Here is a 16768-nt window from a genome sequence, read left to right on the forward strand (position 1 = left end):
AGTGCTTAGCGAATTGGTTGCACTTTAGGACAGCACACACGAGTGCTGAATCAGCTTCAATGGCTTCCAACTGCAGAACGTATAAATTTCAAAATCATGCCGCAAACATACATATGTATCCATGAAACCTCCTCACCTGGATTCTTGGAGGAGTTGATCAATGTCTACAAACCACCAAGAAGGCTAAGATCAGAGCAAAAAGAACTACTCCTTGGCCAGAAAAACAAACAAACTGGCTAAAACAGCATTTGCAGTCAAAGTTCTAACTCTGTGGAACAATCTCCCTGAAAACCTAAAACTCGCAAAAGCTGCGTCTTCCTTTCGGTCCCATCTGAAAGCCTTCCCTTTCTCTAGAGCCTTCCCAGAATAATCAGCTCTTCCTTTGTAAAGCGCCGTTGAGCAGCATCTAGAAATATCCATTATCATCTACAGATTAAAATGTAGCAAAGAGGGTTTGTATGATCCTGGCACAGTCACGGCCATTGTCCCCTCTACGCGCAGTCCATACAGACTTCTCCCAGAAAGAGCTGCCTGCTCGAACCCACCGAGAACTTTTCGGAGAATGTGAAGACTCCCTACCACTGCAACCTTCTGCATTAACCAGATTGTTTGAAGGGCTGTGTTCCTCGTAGCAAACCTGGGTACTCTCCCAATGTCATCCAACAGATTGGGAGGTACCTAACCTAAGGCACGGAGAACAAAGAGGAGTCGGACAACCTGGTACTTGGGATGCAAGCGTGACATTTCGAAAGCGAGGTCTGCATATTTGTCATGTTTTCCTGAATCTTGTCAATCACATTTGTGTCAAAAGGGACAGAAAATTCAACAATATAAATGATTTCATTGGATTTATCAAAATATATCAGGTTTGTTGGCCTTGATACGTCCAAGGCTGTATACGGGCCTATTCCAAAGAATTTTCTATTGATCATTTTCCATATACGCCCTCAACATATTCTAGGTCGTACCATGGATGGACCTCTGTGTCAAAACCACTAGCATTGCGAAGGCGGTAATAAAATGATCGAGCCACTCCATCATGAGAGGATGGGTACAGTATTTGTGGCTTTGATTTTATTGCGAGCGTTCAGCTCTGAACTCCAGATTTTCTTAAGTCTGCACTTGTACTCGAAGTTCAAGGTCCTCCATATAGAGGAGGTGACGAAGGGGTGTTGGGGATCTGTGCTGAGGACCTCCAGGATGATAGCCTTCCTCTTGGCTAAGCAAAAAGCTTAGAGGATTTAGTGACAAACAGAAAAGCAAAGGACTAAACGAATCGCCCTGAAATATTCCACTTCTGATAGAAATGGGTTCCGAAGTCACCACCTGTCCCTGCAAATTCGTTTCAAGTTGAGTTGACCAGCAATTCATTAAAGACTTGAGTAAAACAAGTAGTCGCTCGGGGAGCTCAATACATTCCAGTGACTTCAAAATCCATTTGTGAGGTACAGACTCATAAGCTTTTCTGTAGTCTATCCAACACATTGAGAGGTTACGGTGGTAAGTTTTAGCATCTTCAAGGATCATTTTCTGAACTATTATTAATATTTTTATTATACCGCACCCGTCAATTAAGACGGCTTGGCTTTAGGGGAGGTGACATTACGTGAATAGCGTCGCCATAGGACGAACATGGAGGGTGTTTCACTGCAGTGAGCTATTAAATTCCTAACGCTGAGCAACAGAAGATGTAGTTAATCTGTAACTTTTCAAGGATTCAGCGTGTCAGCTTAATGTGGGAGGAAAGCCCGAAGTGATGCAAGTCTCAGACGTTTACCACATCAGTGAAACCCACGAGCACGGGTATGGTGCTGACAAACCTAGAAACATAACCGGGTCGAACCAGGATTCGAACCCACAATCATAGGTGGGAGAAGACCTCATTGCTGGCAAGTTACGCGCCTTGAGACGTAAAGCCCTTCGCTGACCGCTCATGCACGAGATCCGGTCAAGACTGTTCTTGTCAAGGACTGTTTCTCAATGAATGAGTGTCTATTTTGGCTTGTACGGTATGCGACACCCCCTATCCCACTGAATGATTTACGGTATAGGGTCACTTGTTGTGAAACCAGCAATCATTGTAGTCTTGACAAGCCGTTTGGGTCGCTGAGGTATCACATGCTTCCGTGGTTGGATGCTGGCACCAAGCCCTCACACAATATGTATATGTATATGAAGGAGATACAGTAAACTACGGTTATAACGAACACGCTTATAACGAACTGACGGATATAACGAAATTACGTTTTTGGTCCCGACTATTTGCTGTAGTTATGCTGTATATATGCTTATAACGAACTACGGTTATAACGAACTAAAATTAGTAGTCCCCTTGAGTTCGTTATAACCGTACTTTACTGTACTTGACATCATCTTTCTAAGACTGTTTGGGCTGATGAGAATACCAACAGTCGGACTTCGGAATGGAACGAGGATGCGGATAGAAATCAGAATTTGTTTCCTTTCGTTTATTAAGGTAGAATCTTAAACCTTTAACCGGGAAATTGTCACCGCTTGTTTCATACAGCCTTGGTTGTTATTACATCACACGATTGTTAATACCATGATATTATTACATTTTGATGACGCATTGTCAGAAACTATTTCTCCTATCGATATTTGATGTTGATGCGCCATCTTGATTGACAGGAACGATAGAACAATGTTTCCAAGGAAACGTCAGATCACAACTGGAGTCACTTTGAACAGCCTCATGAAGTTAGTCTATTATGACCTAACTCAAAATGAATCATTCATCGCAGGATGAAATACCATCGGCGTCTTGGATTATGTAGCGAAGCGTCTTAGAATGCGGCATATGGAAGACACGCAATGATTATGCGACGTAATAATCTCATAATTGATCAATTTTAAAGTTCAAACCTAACTTGAGCAGTGTACCATGTACGTTAATACGTTGTCATATCAACGTGTTTGAAAAGTGGAATCAAGGCCTAGAATATTGATGACAAGTTACCAACACGACAGGTATCCAACAGCTTGCTGTTGATGTCTTAAGCCAATTATTTCGGATTATTTCAAAACTCATTTCTGAGCACCCATTGATCTTCCCAAAGTTATTAATTCTAGTATTGATCCGGAATGTCACACGTAATACAATATTCATGTTAAATGTATAGGGAGCAGCTTGGAACGCATACAGAAGAATGTTTCACATTCTAAGCCACTCAAGTTAAATGCCAATGGTAGTTTAACAGGCTAGATAATGACAAGGCCCGAAAAATCAGATGGTACCGTGTTTGCTCTGAGCCACACAACCCTGGAATGTCCCGGGTCATATTATGAATATTTGACGAGAGTTAAATATTGATGTAATTATCTTGTTTCTTGTCTTTGAATGGCATTTAGAGGATGTTCATAAGAATGAGAATTTCTTGATGTCAGCTTCTTTGTTAAGGGGAACACAATGTTTCGGAGTATATACTTACTCCGGATCCTTCATCAGGTGAAGGAGTAAGTATATACCCCGAAACCTTGTGTTCCTCATAATGAAGAGTTTGTCACTACCATACCCGTGCTCGTGGGTTTCACCGAAGTGGTAAACGTCTGAGACCTGCATCACTTCGGGCTTTCCTCCCACATTAAGCTGACACGCCGTGATATGACTGGAATACTGTTAAAAGCGGCGTTAAACACAACTCACTCACTCACTCTCTCATAATAAAGAAGATGACATCCATAAATTCGCTTCCTTATCTTGTTTCCTGTCCAAGTGAACCAATGAGTGAATTTGTTTAACGCCCCTCTTAACACTATTCAAGTTATATCACGGCGTGACAGCTTAATTTGGAAGGAAAGCCCGAAGTGATGCAGGTTTCAGACGTTTACCACTTTCGTGAAACCCACGAGCAAATCTAGAACCAATATCGGGGCGAACCGGGATTCGAACCCACAATCATAGGCTTCAAGGGACCCCATTCTGCACATCGAATTGCAGCGCCTTCGACGACTGGGCCATCGTTGACACCTGGTTCATGTACAAGCTTCAAACCGAGGTACTATAAATTACGGACAATACCTTATTGAGCGGTACATCATTTGGCTCTAACATCGCCAAAGGTAACACCAAATTAACCCTTAATGCATCTTGATTTCTTGATGTGTATCACTTACTCGCGAATATCTGGTATCATCTTATATTGATAGTGAACTATTAATATATGAATAAACATCAGAGAATAATCAGTCTCGAGTATGTGCCCAAAGATATCCCGGGACGTTAAAGACAAAATAGTGGTGAAAATGATATGATCTGATCACTGAAAATCAGTGTAGACACCAGGTGTTCGCGAAAAGGGTAAGCACGTCCTGCTCTACTGGTAGCACTCGTAGCATGTTTGTGTTGATGGTCATTGGACAACGGGTTAGGCGCCGGTGTTTGCTTGCCATCGTACCGCGACGCATTGTGAGGATAACCGTGATATCAATTGCAATCAATGGTTTACCCGATCCAGACTCGAATATTTGCAGGGCCGACGTTTTACAGCTGGAGTACGCTGACGGCGCCAAAAAATTACAAACCGCCTTTTACTCTTTCACTGTAACGTTTCCACATAGAAAATACGAAATAAACGACCAAGCCCAAGAGGAGTTAAAAGCAATTTACGACATCACCAATCTCTGTAAACGGGGCGGTCGGGTAGCCTAGTGGTTAAAGCGTTCGCTCGTCACGCCGAAGACCCGGGTTCGATTCCCGATATGGGTACAATGTGTGAAGCCCATTTCTGGTGTCCCCCGCCGTGATATTGCTGGAATATTGCTAAAAGCGGCGTAAAACCATACTCACTCACTAAAAACGGACATTACTGAGCATGCCAATTGTACTTTATGAAGGACATTACTGCGTATCAATGTCCAATAACCATAGCATGACATTGCAGCGCATAAATGGTGCATCTCTATGAAAGGACATTACTTATTATCCATAATACAATTGTATAATGGATAATGAGTAAGTCATCTAAAAAAGGACATTACTTATTTTCAATGGTCACACTTCAAAAACGACATTACTTATTATCGGGGCGGTCGGGTAAGCTAGCGGTTAAAGCGTTCGCTCGTCACGCCGAAGTCCCGGGCTCGATTCCCGACATGGGTACAATGTGTGAAGCCCATTTCTGGTGTCCCCCGCCGTGATATTGCTGGAATATTGCTAAAAGCGGCGTAAATCCATACTCACTCACTCACGTATTATCAGTGATCAATTTGCATAAAAGGACATTATATATTATTAGTGATCCATCTGCATAAAAAAGGACATCAGTTATTATCAATGACCCATCTCTATAAACATGACTTATTATCATTGATCCGTCTCTATAAAAGATATGATTACGTATTATTAATGGTACATCCCTATAAAAGAACGTTACATATCATCAGTGATTCATCTCTATAAAAAAAGTACTTATTATGAATGATTCATCTCAACAAAAGGACATTATAGAAATTTACACCTTTGGTGAAATTCAAGACATGATATTGTTCTGACAAACCTAACCCTAATCAGTGCGAACAGGGATTCGATCCATGCATAGGTTTCCGGTACGCCAAAGGAACGCAACTCTCCACAGCGAACAGCGTTTGCTAAGACAATTGGGCCACCTGTGCCCTCTCCCTACCATCTATATAAAAGCATATTAATATGTACAAGTGACCATAGTCATACAGGTATAGACCGCTGAAGATCCGGGGTAGAATAGGTCTTCAGCAACGGGATCGGGTGGTCAGGCTCGCTAACTTGGTTGAAGGATGTCATCGATCCCAATTGCGTGGATCGATGCTCATAATATCACTTACTGGATTGCCCGGTCCAGATTCGATTATTTACAGACCGCCGTCATATTGCTGCAATATTGCCGATTGCGGCGTAAAACAACCAACCAACCATAAAAGTATATTACTTCTTTTCAATGATTCTTTAAGCCAGGCGAATTCGCTTGGAGCGACGCCGAACTCAACAAAGTATTACAATAAATATACATTTTTTAATGTTTGACAATTGTTAAACATCAATTAGCTGTGATAGAACACGAACGGAGTGCGTGGGTTTTGTAAGTGGCCTTGTAGTAAAAAAGCTATTACATGCTATTAACGTTTTAAAGTCTCTGTCAGTACCCTCCGGTAGATACTTGAGATAGTGTAACAGTGTGTATTTCGCAACATCTGGAACATGGATGTACGTTGGTGTTGAAGCAGGGAGACGCTGGAAGGTCATCCAGGTATTGACTGTCAGTGTAGGTGAGCTGCTGACATTTGTGGTGACAGCGTCGATGGTGCTGTAGGCAGTTAATTCAGCCTTCAAATGTGGTGACTGAAAACGCCCACAGTCACCTGGAGCGGCTGATTGATTGGAGCTTAGTCAGCAATCCTTAAACATTATCCGTTATTGCGTATTTATTTGCAGCTGTTGCATTATCGGGGTACGGAATGACATCAAGCGTCATATTACTTGCTACCTGCACACGCGAACCATTTATTCTTTTACGTTTTATATAATCTTTGAACTCGAAGCATTTCGCGGTTCACGTTCCCTTTTTACAAGTAACAAACTCATTGGATGTTTTGTCGGTCCAATTGTACCTTCAAACGAGGATCCACTGGTGGCCCAGTGCTGACGGATCCGCTCTTCATAGGTTCGAATCACTGATTCTCTTAGGTTACGGCAATAGCTTTGTCAGCACCGTACACATGCTTTTGGCTTTCGCTAAAGTGTTAAACATCTGGGACCTGCATCCTTGTGCTGCAATTAAAATAGTGTTTCCCGATACTGAGCAACACACATTCGTTCCTCAAAGTTTGGGAGTGAGTATGGTTTTACGACGCTTTTAGTAATAATTAAGCAATATCACGAAGGGGGACACAAGGAATGAACTTCACAGATTGTACCCATGTCAAGCGAACGCTTAAACAACTAGGCTACCACACCGCACATTCTTCAAAGTGAGCCCTGTCGAGTTTAGAAAAAGCTTAAAAACATAGCCAAGGCTGCGATATAAAATGGGTCACAAGCGCATGAATGATTAGCGAACTGGCTTTCAAACAAAGCTGAGATACAATCAAAGCAGGCATCACAGTTTATTATTTCAAACATGGCCTTTAATGTCCGAATGATCAGACTGGGGCTTAATAACACACTCCAGATCCTATGTCTTGTAGTCAGCTGTATGTTGAATACAAAGTAAAAGCTGATCACTCGGCTTGAAGTCGTTCAGGGCGAGCGTTTCAGAACCGTCTTTGAAGAGTTCACTCACTTATTACAAGATCCAACAGAACACTACAAATGTCGTTTCAATAGACACGTGAACACATGTGTCATATATTACATAACTTAAAACAATACGTTGTCACACAGTCAGGCTGGTTAGGCTCATCATCAGCTCAGGGCCCTTGCCCCCTCTACACGCAGCCCAGACAGCGAATGGGACTTCTCCCGGGAAGCGCTGCCTAGTCAAACCCACCCAGAACTTTTCGGAAAATGTGAAGACTACCCAACACTGCAGCCTTCTGCATTACCAAGATTGTCAGAAGGGCTGTATTCATGGCACCATACCCGGGTACTCTCCCAATGTCAGTCAGCACCCCGAACACACTTGGGGGTAGGAAAACTTGGTACTTGGGATGCAAATGCAAGCGTGCCTTTTCGAAAGCGAGGTCTGCATATTTGCCTTGTTTTTCCTGTTTCTCCTCAATCACATAAGTGTCAAACAGTCCAGACAATTCAATGATAGAAATTATTTCATTGGATTTACCAAAAACACATCAGGTTTTTTGGCGTGGATAGGTATGAGGCTGTATACAGACCTGTTCCAAAGAATTATGATTATTATTGTTGTTATTATTATTACAAGGAATTACACGGCTTTGTCACCCAGCTCCTCCCGCTGCACGTAAATCGAACTCACACATGCCTTCTACACCAAATCGTGCAGCAGAGTGTGGGTATTGGTGTGGGGGTGAGGGTGTAGGTGTGGGGGTGAGGGTGGGGGTATTGGTGTGGGGGTGAGGGTGTGGGTATTGGGGTGGGGGTGAGAGTGTGGGTATTGGTGTGGGGGTGAGGGTGTGGGTGTAGGTGTGGGGGTGAGGGTGTGGGTATTGGCGTGGGGGTGAGGGTGTAGGTGTGGGGGTGAGGGTGGGGGTATTGGTGTGGGGGTGAGGGTGTGGGTATTGGTGTGGGGGTGAGGGTGTGGGTGTGGGTGTGGGTGAGGGTGTGGGTGTAGGTGTGGGCATGGGTATCGGTGAGGGTGTGGGTGTAGGTGTGGGCGTGGGTGGCCAGTACATGCAAACCAGTATGTGATGCTTCACCTGTGAACTTCTAACACAGCATTATCCCCTTTCGCAATAGTCAGTAGGGGGCGGAATGAGGCCTGGATGTTTGTTTGCGTAGGACGTTATCTCTGCAAAGGCGATATTTGCGTTTAATGTTACAGTGGGAAGTTGTAATAGTCTGTACTTGTTACTTTGTTTAACATATTCTTGAAAAGACATTTTTTTTCAGAAAACGGCCCACGCAATTGCTACTCGATTTATAAAGTATTATAATTATTACTCGACACAGTGTTCTTTCTGAATTGTAAAACATTTTGTTTGTATATAATACTTGCAAATTACATTCTTGAAATCGAGTAAAATGTACAGCGCATCTTTGGACTTTTATATTTTGTCTGTCTGTCTGTCTGTCTGCCTGTCTGTCTGTCTGTCTGCCTGCCTGTCTGTCTGTCTGTCTGTCTGTCTGTCTGCCTGCCTGTCTGTCTGTCTGTCTGTCTGCACACTTAGATTTATATATAGGGCGCACACAACCAAAACCTGTGAGGCGCTTGAAGGTTAACAATCACATTCCCATCTCATTCTACCGGGTACCCCTTCGCGTCTTGGTGAACCGAGGTACAAAGTCACTTGACCAAGGGGATAACGTAACACGTCAGTTTTGTGTCAGGGCCGAATCCCTTGAAACCCTCAGGAATCAAACACGATTCTTCAACCGCCGCGACCAACGTTGTTCAACGCCGTACCATGTGTCGCCCGTGCGCTGTACTCAAGACTCACTCAACCATTCCCACTTTAAAGTATGGAATCTATAGCAATGACATATTTGGGTTCAGACAGTCACGATGAATGGCGGTATTTTACAACATGGTATTCCAACTACACGACGTCCACTAGGCGGGTTCGAATCCCAGTTAGATCCGTTCAGAGGTTTACTCTTGGTCTTTCAGTACCATACCCATAAGTGGGTGTTTTACGAAAAGGGAGAATGTTTGCCCACCTATATCACTCTCCTTAATTGTTAAGTTCGTACAGAGTGAGTAAGGTGTGTTTCACGTCGCTTTGAATAGTATTTAAGCTATCTCGTGGCCTGTCTGCTTGTTGCTGGAGGAAACCCCGAAGTAATCAAGCTCTTAGACGCTCACCACTTTTGACGAAACCCACTCACTTAAAAGAATGTGGGAATTGTATAATCACGGGGGTTACAGAATGGCACTGTGATCCAATCAAGCATACACATTTAAAAAACAAAACTCAATAAACAAGACTAAGAACAGAGCAGTGGGAACGAGGCATAGACATAATATGAACAGCCAACACCCATGCGGTGAGAACTTCTGGATTGGCAGTTATTTTATTGCGTGACATCTATCTTTTCCTCGGAGACATACGTGCATATGGTAAAGTTTCTTTTGATCAATACTTAATGTGAAACCCAAAGGTAACGGTATGCATAAAATTCCTTCACAATCACCTGCGTTTCTAATGTAATAAAACTCACAGTGTAAGGAATTCGATATAAAACAGCACAGGACACGAGGCCAAGGATATGTATTCCTGTTAGAAAGATGGATTTAATCACAGAAGTGAGCACTGAGAACTAACACACTTTCCAGTCTATCAAAGTCCATAATAACAGGGGTGCGGTACAACGAGGTTTGTGTATTGAACGACGTGATAATTCCCCGGTTTTCATGTGTTACTTAACGCTGATATAAACCAGATAATCAATGAAGAAGAAAGATGTGAAAATTGTGTTCATGATCTTTATAAGTGACAGTACTTGGTGGTCGAAATATTTTCAATTGACTTCTGATGACTGCAGTGTCCATCGTAGTGCCATCGTAGCGCCATGCCGCCGTTCACAGCTGCAGGTGGTTCCCGAACGATTATAGGAATTAATTTGTGCCATCAAAATGCCTCTGTCGCTCGATGTAGATATACATCAATAACTTAGTCGAGGAAGAGTGTTCACAGACAATATGCAATGGCTAATAGCTTACTGATAGCTTAGTAGGGTTGTTCAGGAGTTTGACGTATCATGGCAATATTATTTAGGAGTCAAACGAATTCATTCGGCTAAAACAAGCAAAACGTGTTGACACCTAGGCTACCACAGCACCTTTAATGGGAAGATAATAACAGAGACAAATATCACAAAATACACACTTGACACCCGGGAAGTTCTGCTCAACGTTGATAGGTTCACGCGTGATGATATTGAAATGAATGTTACGTCCGAAATGACGTGTACATGCGTGACCAACGACAGCTATTTGAATGAACCGGTCGTTACACTTAAAAAATATAACCAAAATACTTTTATAAACACAAATACAAATTTAATGAAGCTCTTTGAACCACTGGAATCACGTATAGCGGTTTTATAGCTTCAAGTGATGTTTGAATACAGGCGCATGAAGAAACATTAATAGTTACGTTGATCTTACTGATTCACATGCCAATAGAAAAGTAACTAATTTGTTTGAAGCAGCAACACGATGTCATTCAAACACAGAGAGAACATGTTATTCCAATGTACAATATATACCTGCTTTTTGCTGGGATATTAATCACATGTTCAGTAAATGTGACAAACGCTCTAAAATGTTTTATAATTTTGAAAGTTGAAACAATAATAATACATACCATACAGGGTGTTGAAGACACTAATTATTTTCCTCTTCTGAAAATCTGAAAGCTGCAAACTTGCCATGGCTAAATTTTCAAGCGAAACGGAATCCCGAACGTGACACAGAAAAGTGAGGCACTTGTTAGTCCACACTGAAGTCTCCGCCTGTCTTCTCTGACGTCCGTGTACAAGGTAGTCTCCTTGCTCGCTCGTGCCTTACTTCTCTGAGGTCCGCGCGAGTCCACGAGCTAATCACTGTAACTTCTCCGCTAGATTCCCAGCTACGTTCTAATCAAGTATACACTACACTGACACAGATAACCGATCGATATTGGTATGATCACGTGACATCACATGACCCTATCGCTTCCCTCAAAGCTCAAAGACCAAAGTTGATGTGTCATTTTCCCATTACATGATTACCTGGCCAGCTGAAGTTTTTCCTGTAGCATTAAACAAACCAGGAAGATGAGAAACCGTTATTGCATTTACAGTCGGTCTTTCTTTTCATGTTTTTATTAGAATGTTTTTGTCATGGCAACGCTGTTAGTGGCCTTTACATTCTCAGGTCCAAACCGTGTATTCATTACAGTCGACCATCAAAGACTCAAAAAGAAAGATTTTACCCGTCTCTCTTGTCGAAAAAAACATAATGCTGTAATTAACTCTCTACCTAAACTCTATATTTGCTGATTACCATGGAAACAAAAGTGGGTAATAAATTGATTAAATGGAAATGCGGCTATATAATAGTGTTCTGCAATACCGATTTTCTTTGAAAATCCTTGTCCAATTTGTAAAACAGCCCAACAGTCGTCGTGTGAAGATATGTCCTGCTCTTGTTGAACTCGCAACAATTGCACTTCTACTTGATGGATAATGTAGACATTGTCAGCTATAACAAAGGGATATATTGATTTTCTCTGGTAAGCTTCTTAATTTCTTGTTTCCGCCCCGTACACAAGGATAGGTTTTGTTCGTTGTTATACCTGCAAACACTGTATGCATTTTTGTACTGGTTACCGTACGTATGTGCAAACATACGTTAGAAAGAAGTCGTACAAAAGGCTCAGAACAATAGAACCAGTCAACAATGAAGTGGTGAGGTGGGATGAAATGGGGTATGACGTCCCGTCCAAGTTTATGGCACTTATATAGCGACGTGCATGCACGTGTGTGTGTTTGTGTGTGTGTGTGTGTGTGTGTGTGTGTGGCTGCTTGTACTATTCTGTGCTGATGCCGATTTATAGTGCTAGCCCATTGAGATACCATGCCGCAGTTTAACATGAATACCCTACTCAGACACAGTATACTCCGAGCCGACCAGTCCGACTTTAGCCCCTTAATGCCGAGCTCCAGACAGGGTAACACCAAGTACCATCTTTTGGTATGACGCGGCCGGGGATGGAACCCCGGACCCAGATCCGGGCGGACGCTCTACCACTAGACCACGGATGCGGTCAACAAGGCAATGTCCCAAGGTCCGAAATATACACAGTGATGAAGTGTATACATACGTCTCCCTACACATTACACCACACAACAGTACTCCTGCCTATGTGACGGCGATATGTAGTGAGTGAGTATGTTTTTAACAATGCAATATTCCAGTAATATCGCGGCGTGGGACACTAGAAATGGGCTTCATGTACCTATGTCGGGATTCGAACCAAAGTCTTTGGCGTGACGATCGAACGCTTTAACCACTAGGCTACCCGACCGCCCCGACGACGGTATGTAACCAGACCAGACAGTCAAGTGATGGACCAGATATCCAGTCATCCGACTGCGCATTTACTGATTTTGTTGAAGCTTAAGACGTATAACTTTTGAAATACATCTGCAAGTATATTTGAATTACATTAGAACACGCAGGCCGTGAAGGTATGATACGCCTCTATCGCTTATAAAGAACCAAAATATTCTATCCATTCACCTATGATATTAATGGCAGTCAAATAGCCGACAGCCCTGGTTCGATTCCGCACAGAGATACGATCTGTGAAACCCCCATGCATACAGTCTGTGAAGCCTACTTGTGTATGATATTTGAAGAAGCCACTCACTCACTCACTCACTGGGGCCACGGGTGGCCCAGTCGTCTAAGGCGCCGCGATTCGCTGTGCACTGTTGCGTACCTTGGCCACGCCAGAAACCTATGATTGTGGGTTCGAATCCCGGTTCGCCTCGATTATGTTTCTAGGTTTGTCAGCACCATACCCGTGCTCGTGGGTTTCACCGAAGTGGTAAAAGTCGGAAACCTGCATCGCTTCGGGTTTTCCTCCCATATTAAGCTGACACGCCGCGATATAACTGGAATACTGTTAAAAGCGTCGTTAAACCCAACTCACTCACTCACTCACTCACTTACTCACTCACTCACTCACTCACTCACTCACTCACTCACCCACCCACCCACTCACTCACTCACTCACTCACTAACATCACCATTGGCTATTAAATAGCCAACAGCTAATAAAAAAAACAGTATTTATGTTGTTTGAGTAAATCAATTATCACGAAGCCAACACATTTGATGGCTTACTGCAGTGCCTGCGTACTGACATGGCATTTCCATTGAAAGTGGAGGATCACTCAACATCTCATAATGTCAGAAAATGTGCACGGGAGCTCCGGTGAACAAAAACTGATGCACATTTAAAAACCTTATTTAATCAGCAGAAAATTTGCAAATGATTCCCATTTGGAACTCTATTGTCATTAAGTAGTGGATGTGACATTTCTATAAGTATCTGGACCAGCTAATTGTAGAGCCTATGCATGTCCTAGAGTCAACAGTCAAGCACTGGTATTTAGGAGAGTCTGAAGTATGGAAGTACAGAAAGGCAGCTGGAACTTTTTCGACTTAGAAATAAGAGTCTGCTGTTTCCCTGACACTTTCTTGCGATAATATTTCATGTGCTTCTTAAAAGCAAATTGACATTATGAATTTCACGTGACACAAACCGGTATCAAATTAGGAGTGAGTGGGTGAATGAGTGGGTGGGTTGGTGGATAAATGGGTGGGTTGGTCGGTGTTTGATTGTTGTTTAACACCGCACTCAGCACTGGGTGAGTGGGTGAGTTGGTGGGTGGATAAAAGGGTGGGTGGGTCGGTGTTTGATTGTTGTTTAACACCGCACTCGGCAATGGGTGATGAGTGGGTGGGTGGGTGGATAAAAGGGTGGGTGGGTCGGTGTTTGATTGTTGTTTAACACCGCACTCGGCAATGGGTGATGAGTGGGTGGGTGGGTGGATAAAAGGGTGGGTGGGTCGGTGTTTGATTGTTGTTTAACACCGCACTCAGCACTGGGTGAGTGGGTGAGTTGGTGGGTGGATAAAAGGGTGGGCGGGTCGGTGTTTGATTGTTGTTAAACACCGCACTCAGCAATGGGTGAGTGGGTGAGTGGGTGGGTTGGTGGATAAATGGGTGGGTGGGTCGGTGTTTGATTGTTGTTTAACACCGCACTCAGCAATGGGTGAGTGAGTGAGTGGGTGGGTGGATAAAAGGGTGGGTTGGTCGGTGTTTGATTGTTGTTTAACACCGCACACAGCAATGGGTGAGTGGGTGGGTGGATAAAAGGGTGGGCGGGTCGGTGTTTGATTGTTGTTTAACTACGCACTCAGCAATGGGTGAGTGGGTGAGTGGGTGGGTGGATAAAAGGGTGGGCGGGTCGGTGTTTGATTGTTGTTTAACTACGCACTCAGCAATGGGTGAGTGGGTGAGTGGGTCGGTGTTTGATTGTTGTTTAACACCGCACTCAGCAATGGGTGAGTGGGTGAGTGGGTGGGTGGATAAAAGGGTGGGCGGGTCGGTGTTTGATTGTTGTTTAACACCGCACTCGGCAATGGGTGAGTGGGTGGGTGGATAAAAGGGTGGGTGGGTCGATGTTTGATTGTTGTTTAACACCGCACTTAGCAATGGGTGAGTGGGTGAGTTGGTGGGTGGATAAAAGGGTGGGCGGATCGGTGTTTGATTGTTGTTTAACTACGCACTCAGCAATGGGTGAGTGGGTGAGTGGGTCGGTGTTTGATTGTTGTTTAACATCGCACTCAGCAATGGGTGAGTGGGTGAGTTGGTGGGTGGATAAAAGGGTGGGCGGGTCGGTGTTTGATTGTTGTTTAACACCGCACTCAGCAATGGGTGAGTGAGTGAGTGAGCTTTTATCAATATTCCAGCAATTTTATGGCGGGGGACCCCAGAAATGGGCTTCACACATTGTACTCATGTGGGGAATCGAACCCGGGCTTTCGGCGTGACGAGCGAACGCTTTAACCACTAGGCTACCCCACCGACCCTTGAATGACGATGATTGACGACCCAAGCCCTCTGGGTACGATGAAACAAAACCACCAACGTCACAGAGCCTGACCACCAGATACCCATTTTAGTCGCCTTTTGCGGTTGGCATGAAGGTTAAGAACTATTTGGACCTCGAATCCCCACATGGTCTACAACAGCTAAATTGAAGTATGTTTTGTAAGATTATCTAAATACAGGGTTAGAATAAGCCCACTGAACCCCTACTGATCGCAAGAGGCGACCTACTGGATAGGATCATCACGCACAATAATGAATCAGAATGACCCGAAGGAGTTGGGCCTTGCTCATAGTATCAATCACTGGATTGTCTGGTCCAGACTCGATTATTACAGGCCGTTGCCATATAGATTGAATATTGTTTTGTGTGGCACTATTAAACAAGTACACACAACAAACCACCATGAAATAGCTGGAATATTGCAACGTGTAACTTAAGTGAGTGAGTGAGTATAGTTTTACGCCGCTTTTAGCAATATTCCAGCTGGAATATTGCAACGTACGCGTGTAACTTTAGTGAGTGAGTGAGTGAGTGAGTATGGTTTGACGCCGCTTTTAGCAATATTCCAGCAATGTCACGGCGGGGGAAACCAGAAAAATCGAACCGGGGTCTTCGGCGTGACGAGCGAACGATATAACCACTAGGCTACCCGACCGCCCCTGTTACTTTAACAACAAGGAAACAACCTCGTCAAACAAACTTAACTTTTGGAACCATGGAGACAAATGCTTGCTGCTTATCTCACTTCGTCTCGGTATCATGCTGTTCCATGTGAATGTATATCGATCCAGTGTGATAAAGGATTTAATTTTCCCCTAAACAGAATCTCGTGATTATTGCAGCGTGCTGAAATGAATTAATTTCACACTCAACTGATGCGAAATTGTCCCATGGAATATAAGATGACAGCCTAACAACGTAGACGCCAACAGTTTAATATCGTATAGCAGACAGAGTGATTCAACATTGGTGTGTTCAATACAGCTAAATTGGCGGGAGAGTCTGCATTGCGTGTTAATTAAATCACATCCAACTGCACACTGAGTTGATTATCAACCAATTTAACCGAAATTAGTGTTCACAATTACGTAATTGTTAACTCCTTGAGGAAGGGCGTTTTTGTATCGCGCATGGAAACCGAAAATGTCAAATTGGTTGGAGTGAGTGAGGGTTTTACGCCGCTTTTTACAACATTTCAGCAATATCACGGTGGGGGACGTCAGAAATTGGCTTAATTTAGTGAAAATGTTCCCTGGTCACATCGAAGTCCCGGGTTCGATTCACCATATGGGAACAATGAAACCCATTTCTGGTGTTCCTCGTCGTGATATTGCTGGAATATTGCTATTTATAAGCGGCGAAAAACCATATTCACTCACTCACTCAAAGCGGCGTTACACCAAAATGTACAGGACCAAGTGTCACTGATAATTGATATCATGTTAGAAAAGGCATCCTCTTTACGGTATAAATTGATACCTAGTAAAATAATTAATTATTTCGCAGAAAAGGATATATATTTCTGGCA

At 43.4% G+C, this 16768-nt stretch overlaps 1 protein-coding gene across 1 annotated transcript in view; it reads right to left on the reverse strand.

Moving 5' to 3' along the window:
- The window catches only part of LOC124115042 (calexcitin-2-like), a 69046-nt gene extending 57797 nt beyond the window's left edge, over window positions 1-11249 (reverse strand). Inside the window, exon 1 of the mRNA XM_046475847.2 lies at window positions 10936-11249. Coding sequence (XP_046331803.2) covers window positions 10936-11002 — 67 coding nt within the window. The 5' untranslated portion in view covers window positions 11003-11249. The remainder of the gene's footprint in view (window positions 1-10935) is intronic.
- Window positions 11250-16768: the final 5519 nt, after the last annotated feature.

This window comes from Haliotis rufescens, unplaced genomic scaffold (assembly GCF_023055435.1).
Source record: "Haliotis rufescens isolate VD_foot unplaced genomic scaffold, xgHalRufe1.0.p SCAF_33, whole genome shotgun sequence".
In the NCBI taxonomy this organism is placed as follows: domain Eukaryota; kingdom Metazoa; phylum Mollusca; class Gastropoda; order Lepetellida; family Haliotidae; genus Haliotis; species Haliotis rufescens.